The sequence below is a fragment of the Peromyscus maniculatus genome, chromosome 20, assembly GCF_049852395.1.
Source record: "Peromyscus maniculatus bairdii isolate BWxNUB_F1_BW_parent chromosome 20, HU_Pman_BW_mat_3.1, whole genome shotgun sequence".
NCBI lineage: Eukaryota > Metazoa > Chordata > Mammalia > Rodentia > Cricetidae > Peromyscus > Peromyscus maniculatus.
The window spans coordinates 54,072,343-54,079,727 of record NC_134871.1 but is presented as its reverse complement, the minus strand read 5'-3'; the positions used below and the strand labels follow the sequence as shown (position 1 = coordinate 54,079,727).

General features: G+C 54.4%; 1 protein-coding gene across 14 annotated transcripts in view; it reads right to left on the bottom strand.

The window, feature by feature from the left end:
• Nucleotides 1–558: 558 nt before the first annotated feature.
• Nucleotides 559–7,385, bottom strand: part of Arhgap8 (Rho GTPase activating protein 8) — a 43,934-nt gene continuing 37,107 nt past the window's right edge. For all 14 annotated transcript variants that reach the window (XM_076556462.1, XM_076556463.1, XM_076556464.1 and 11 more), the window contains 5 exons: nucleotides 6,536–6,609; nucleotides 5,858–5,935; nucleotides 4,982–5,110; nucleotides 2,786–2,889; nucleotides 559–985 (listed from right to left, as the gene is read on the bottom strand). In XM_076556462.1, coding sequence (XP_076412577.1) covers nucleotides 689–985; nucleotides 2,786–2,889; nucleotides 4,982–5,110; nucleotides 5,858–5,935; nucleotides 6,536–6,609 — 682 coding nt within the window. In that variant the 3' untranslated portion in view covers nucleotides 559–688. The remainder of the gene's footprint in view (nucleotides 986–2,785; nucleotides 2,890–4,981; nucleotides 5,111–5,857; nucleotides 5,936–6,535; nucleotides 6,610–7,385) is intronic.

Sequence of the window (7,385 nt, the reverse complement as noted above, 5' to 3'; positions counted from 1 at the left end):
TCTGTCTGTGGCCACAGATCTGGAACCCTCCAACAGGTTGGCTGCCCAACATCAGTTCCACTCCTGTGCAGAGTGCCTACAATGTTGCTCTTTCCACTGTGGCCAACAGGCTTGGCTGTGGACACGCTTCACCATAAGGACCAGTCCTTCTCCACAGGGACCTGAGCATTGCTCTCCATGATCTTGAAGACCATACTAACCTTGAACAGCTCCTCTGTCCAAGGCAAAATGTGCCCCCATGCCACCTGCTGAAGGATAGGAGAAATTGGCCAAACAGCTAAGTCTCCCCGGATGATAGCCAGCCCACCCAGGGCATGTTATTGTCCCCCAAGGACCCCTGAACTGTCAGGTAACCCTGGATTGTGGCCAGCCTACAGCTGTGTGAGTCACTAGGTCAGATGGCCTGTCACACAGGCCCTGCTCCAGGCCCCTTGCTCACAAATTCACACTTCCCTTAAGTCACATTGGGTTATGGTTCAAGACAGTCATCTTCACACATGTGTTTCATTTCAGCCACAGCCCAGAACCGTGATGGACCCAACAATCAGAAGCACAAGATTCCCACTAAAAAGTTCTGGGTTCATTTAATTCCTGTGTCTTCTTACAGACCATACGTTTATAAGACAAACGGGGCCACAGGTACATAGATTGCAAGGGGGCACCTCCATCTTGAGGTGTCTCCAGCCAGTCAGGGGATGCGGAAGCGCGGTAAGTAAGGTGAGGCCTGGGGAGTGCCTGTCTTCGTGAATCCTTTGGTGACAGGGCCAGCCTGTTCCATTTCCACAGTGGTCTGCACGTGCTCCCCGGGGGCCTCTTGGGTGCTGAACACTGTGTCGTAGTACTCAATCAGCAGCTCCGTGAACAGGTTCAGAGGCACCAGGGCGCTCAGGGAAGCCACCCCCTGAGACGGCCAGATCAAGTTCAGCCCGAACACACATGCCAGGTTTGAGCTGGTCATCTTGTTTGAAATGCTCTCCAGAGACACCTGGAAGAGGCCGCACCGGAAACCAAGAAATGAATCCCCAGGCATCAGCAGCCTGGATTCTATCCTCACCCCAGAGGAGACTGGTGTGGTAGAGAGAGCTGTTGATGATTCCATCCTCACCCCCCCCTCCCAGGGGCTAATGTGGTGGAAAGAACTCTGGAGGGGAGGGGGTGGGCTGGGGAGATGGCTCAATTCGTCTCACCAAGTGCTTGCCACGCTAACCGGAGTTTGGTCCCCAGAATAATCTGGTGCACGCTCGTAATCCCAGCACCGGGGAGGCAGGGACAGGTGGATCCCTGGGGCTCACTGGCCAGCCAGCCTAGCCGACTTGGCAAAATCCAGGCCAGTGAAAGACACCAATCTCAAAAAACAAAATGGGGCCAGTGAGATGGCTCAGTGGCTAACAATAACTTCTGCAGAGCCTGGCAGTCTGAGTTCAGGCCCTGGGACCCACACGGTGCTCCCTGCAAGCTGTCTTCTGATCTCCACGTGTGCATGCTGTGGCGTGTGTACACATTTGTGTACCAGCGCGCATGCGCGCGCACGCACGCGCGCGCACACACACACACACACACACACACACACACACATAAATAAATAATAAACAAATAAAAGAGTTCTTGGAGGAATGGAGGCCACAGCCAATGACAAAATTCTACGTGGCCACTTCCCCACTTAAGGGAGGCCTCAGTTTCTCAGTTTTTCCATCTGTGAAAGGTTCTGGTCTTGACGCTGTGGAGACCCTCTGAACCTCCACAGTCTGACTTCCAGGATCTCATAAGTGCCCCCATCAAGTCCCCTTCCACTTTGGCAGACTTGGGAGCGGGGCAGGCACCCAACACTGCAAATCTAAGCCGGGTGCCCTCTGGCTTCCGTGATATGATTGGTGAATTGAGCTCAGGCTTGTGGGTATGGTGGTGAGAGCCAAGTGCTTTCTACCTTGTAGGGGCTCCCATCCTCCTGGCTGACATGGCCACCTGGATAAGTAGGATTCAATATTCCCCATTTTACAGATGAGAAGACTGAGCCCAGAGGGCTCGGGAGACCTGCCTCTGGCCCTTGTGAGGGAGCAACACAACAAAGACCAGTCCACACCAGTGCCTGAGGAGGAAGCCTGAGAAATCCGTTCTCCGCCGAGAGGGTCTGAGCGCATCCTCACTCGGTGAGAAGTAACCAGGCAACAGCGAGAGAGACGGAATTGTTTGTGGTGAATGTGGGGGTAGGGTAGAGGGCAGCTGGGGAGGTGGTTCAGCGGCTAAAGTACTTGCCACAGGACCTGAGTTCAATTCCCAGCACCCACAAAAAAAAAAAAATGTAGCAGCACATGCCTCTACTCCGGGCACTGGGGTATGGGAGTATAAAGACAGGCAGATCCCTGGAGCTCACTGGCCAGCCAATAATGGCTGACTGAATAATTGAGCTCTAGATAAGAGTGACTGAGAAAGACCTCTAACATTGATATTTATCCTCCACACATCCATTCACATATATTCATGCATGCACACACGCATAAACATATACATGAATATATACCATACACACAAAGCCAAGATGTGACATCGTATGATAAACTGTCCCCTCTGTCCCTCCTGGCTCCTATCCTTGGACATCGCATCAGACTGTCAAGTTTCTCAGAGGAGTCTGGCTGGACCTTGAGTGACATCCTTTGGGGGTTCAAGAGTGGAGTGGGTGTGACTTTGGACCTGGGGCAAACAGCACCGGTCTGTGATGACAAGAGGCCCCCAGGGCCAGTCTTGGGGCTGGGCTTCCTCATCCTGGGATGCAGCTAGCCCCACTTACCTCATGCAGGAAGCCCATGAGGTAGCGGAGGATGGTGTAGTTGTGCTCCGGGAGGCTCCGCAGGATCAGGCGGCAGTGGGTCACTCGCAGGCTGCTCTCCACATCTGCAACGGCATGAGGCTGCTGGCCTGGGCAGCACAGTCCTAAGGCCAGCCTGGCCATGTGGCTCTGGCCAGCACCCCACTACTCCTGCCAGGCTCCTTCCTCCTCTGTGTGATGGCTGCAGAAAACTACTGCCCGCTGGGAAGCAGGGCAGTGAATCACTCTGCAAACAGGAAAAGGCTAGACCAGGGCCAGCCATTTAAACACAGACCGCCATCCACATCTGGCCCAGCACATTTCCTTGTTAATAAAGGTTTCATTTGTTCTCTCTACCTCCCAAGTGTTGGCATTAGAGGCATGTACCACCATGCCAGCGATCAGTAGTAATATTTTTACTTGAACTCCACTGTGGGTGTGTGTAGACACACGGCCGAGGGCTGCTTGTGGGTTACCACGATGGAGCCGGCAGCTGCCATGGAGACTGTGTGGCTGGGGAAGGTAAAGCATTGACTCTGACCTCGCCAGGATAAATGCACCTGCCTCTGATTCTCAGTACACAGATCACCAGGCTGTGTTGTTCTCGGGGAAAGACCCGCATTCACACATAGACCCTCGGTCCCCACCATTGCCCTCCACTTGAGTTTTGTTTTGGGACAAGGTCTCACACGTCCCGGGCTGGCCTCAAACTTGCTCTATAGCCGAGGATGTCCTTGAACTCCTGGTCCTCTGCCTCCACTTCCCAAGTGCCAAGATTATAGGTGTGTGCCATTATTTCTGGTTTGTATAGTGCTAGGAATGGAGGGGATGGATCCCCGACACTCGACTAGCCAATCTACATCCTCAGACCCTCCGCCCACAGACATGTTCACAACCCTGTTCCTGAACCCCCAGCCTCTGGCACACTACTGTCCCTCTGCTAAGCCTGTGTAGTTACCAGGGGACCCTGGAACTGTACGAAGGCTCCTGTTGGGGCCCCGGATCCCCATCTATGAGAAGCTCGAGGGCTTTCTAATAAAGGGCATTGCCTTGGGGAACCAAGCTGTGGTTGCTTAGTAATCTCGGTGGACAAGGAGTTTCCTTATGATTTGCCTTTCCAGGGAAACCAGTGGCCACCAGCTCTGGGCTGTGGATGACACAGTCTCAAGCTCCTCTTCAGAGAATGATGGCCACAGAGACGACATGGGAGGGACGCAGGCCACCTTGGCTATCACGCTGGTCCCTCTTTTTTTTTTTTTTTTTTCTGAGACAGGGTTTCTCTGTGTAGTTTTGGTGCCTGGCCTGGATCTCGCTCTGTAGACCAGGCTGGCCTCGAACTCACAGAGATCCGCCTGGCTCTGCCTCCCGAGTGCTGGGATTAAAGGTGTGCACCACCACAGCTTGGCTATGGTGGTCCTTCTTATCCCTTCCCGAGGAAGCAGGCAGAGCAGCAGAATTTCACAACAGTGACTTTGTGACAGCCATCAGTTGTGCATATTCTTACTTATTTTTGAGCCAAGGATGACCTTGAGGTCCTGATCCTCCTGCCTCTGTCTTCCAAGTACAGGAGTTTACATCTACACAGCACCATGCTTACTTTATTTGGTGCTGGGGATGGAATCGGGGCTTCCTGCATGCTAGGTGATCCTCTATTCACCGAGCTGCATCTCCAGCCCTTTATGTACTTTCAGTCCTCAGAAGAGCCCTCATGAATGCAGATGAGGGAAGGGAGCGCAGAGGGGCTGCATGACTTGCCCCAGGTCACACAAATGGTGACAGGAGAAACAGGGACCCGAGACACAGCTCTGGACCAGGGCAATGACTCCTTGGTCACCAGCAGTGTGCTCCTTGTCTCTGGAGACTACAGCCTTCAGGAAGCTTCCACAGGGCTCCCAGGAAGGGCCTGCATACTTCACTTGAAGGAGAAAGGTGGCCACCTGGGTAGGGCCACCAGACAAGCTAGGGTCACCCTCCCCAAACACAAGGACAATATGGCCTGTTTGAGGCCTACAGCCTCACTGAATAGAGGGGTGGCCCCAAGTTCACCTCTGCTGACCCACACACAGGGCTGGACAGTGATGGGCCAAGGTTGGGTGGACACTGCCTCAGCCGAGACAGAGGCTGACCTGGGTCATTAGCCAGGGATGCCCTGAGGCCAGGGTTCACGCGGGTACATACTGGTGATCCCGAGAATCTGCTCATAGGCTTGGAAGGTCAGCAGCGGCTGAGGCAGCTCACGCAGAAAGGTCTTCAGGATCACGGCTGGGACATGCATGTCCCCGTAGTCGTCAAAGTTCACCGGCTTCCCTGAACACAGGACATGGCACAGCTAAGCAGCTCCCTCAGCCCATGGCTTGGGGGCTCGAGGGGGAGGGGTAGGTCACAGCCATGTGTCCCAGGGATGCCTCTTGGATATGGGGATGCTATTCCCCACCAGCTTCCTCTTACTGCCACTGCCTCCTCCCTCTTCTAGGGTGCCCACGGAGTAGCTAATTGCTTCCCTCGAGGTAAGGTTTGGCTCTGGATGGAGGCTTGAGCTCCAAGGTCAGGGCCTTGGCTCTGGGGCTGCACACACAGGGCCAGGCTAAGGTCTAAATGTCCAGCTCGGGACTGTGTGAATTTGCAGTCACAGGAACATGGAGGTCTCAAGCAAGACTAGAGGGCGAGTGTTCCTGGGAGCAAGATAGTTATTTGCTTAGTGTTATTTTGGAGGTACCCCCAGCTCAGAGTCCAGTTTTCGGCTTGCAGAGTCGGGGCTGCCTATGGAACACCGTAACATGATTTCCCTACCTTGAAGTGTTAGTTCAAACCATGTGGCCACCTGCTGTCAGTGGGGAAGGCGCAGAGGCACTGAGGGCTGGGCCAGCGCCTTGCCTAGCAGGCTGGAGTCTGGACACAGGACTCCCTTGCTCTACAATGGGATGGTGGTTGGCATTCCCAGGCAGCAGCCCACCCAGACCTGTTTCTGGGGTCAGGTGGGGGGTATGGAGTTACCGAGGACTAGGGGGCGGCAGTTGAGAATCTGTCAAGAGGGGGGGGGGTCTGGGGCATCACCTTGATCATACAGCCGCTGGACCTGGTGGACTATCTGGGCGCTGGCCGATCTCCGGAACAGGCCCTCCGTGTGTAGCCCTGCAGGAAGAAAAGGCCGGACATCTCAGATCCCAGAATTCTGGCCTTCTGGAGATTCTGTGACTCCCCTGTCTGCAGTATCAACCTCCTGTAGCGACAGATCAGGCTTTTCCAGTCACCTCATGTCCCGGGTCCTCCCTCCCTAAGAGAAGGGAGTGCAGAAACGCACAGGTCCGAGCTCCAGTTGCCTCTGCCCCCTAACCGCTATGTGACCCTGAAGAAAATGCTCAGCCTTTCTTCTTCTATCTAACATCATCAGTTGGCTGCCTCCCTGCCGGCCCCTGCTGCTGGCTTCACAACCAGGAGAGAAAGTCAGGCCTGAGCCTGCTCTATGTGGGGAACAGCACCCTAGAATACATGAGAACACTGGGCAGCAGTATGGAGGCTGAAGTCCTTCTGGTCTCTCCTGCCTCTCCTTCCTAGCTTTCCCCCAGACCCACAGTCATGCACACACCCCCAAGGTGGCCACAGGGCCTGCACATCACATGCTTGCTCAGGTCACAGCTCCAGCAGCCCCTGGCTTGTGGGGTATTCAGGATCTGACACGCAGCCCCTTTGGAAAGGTGCTGTTGAGTGTCCCGGCCAGAGCGAGGTCCTTACCTTTCTCCCTCAGGTACGTCACTGTCCACCTCAGCACAGGGGGGATGAGTTCACCTTGGTTTTTGTCTTTGAGGCTGAGGGAGAAGAAAGTACTGGCTTATTCCGGACCCTGAGGGTGGGCACAACCAGGGGAAGGCTCTCAGATTCCCCCCATTCCAGGGGATAGAACATCAGGGAGTGTCCAGGGAGAGAGACAGCCTCCAGCCCCATGAAGCAGCCACGAGAGTCCAAACATTTGGAAGGACAACAAAGTGCCGGAACTCCACCCAGAATATACTGTGGGGAACACTGGGGTGGGGGCGCTGGAGGCTTCCTCAAGGGGCTACTTTAAGGCAGAGGTTTTGAGGGATGAGTAGGAGCTTGCCAGAGGGCAAAAGAAAAAAAAAGCATTACAAACAGGAAGACACACAGAGGTATGAGAAAGTCTGGCTGTGAGCATGGACCCAGGAGACCAGACTAGGTACTCATCCAGTTTTAAAAAGTACTGGCTGGGAATGGTGTCACACATCTTTAATCCCGGCACTCAGGAGGTGGAGGTAGGCAGATGGATCCTGGTCTACATAGTGAGTTCCAGGACAGCCAAGACTACAGAGAGACCCTGATTAAAAAAAAAAAAAAAAAAAACCAAAAGTACCTGATAAAAACATGGGGCTTGAGACACAGTAACAACAGATATTCAGAAGGACTCGGTGCAGATTCTGAGTCCTCAGCATCTAGCGCTGGCTGGGGACCGCAGTGGAGGGAGCTACGGTGTCTCAGGACAAGTGTCTCTGTGTCACCTGCACCTGCAGGACAGTTGCCTCTCTGTGCACTGGCCGAGGGCTGGCCCACACAACCTGCTGTGGGATGT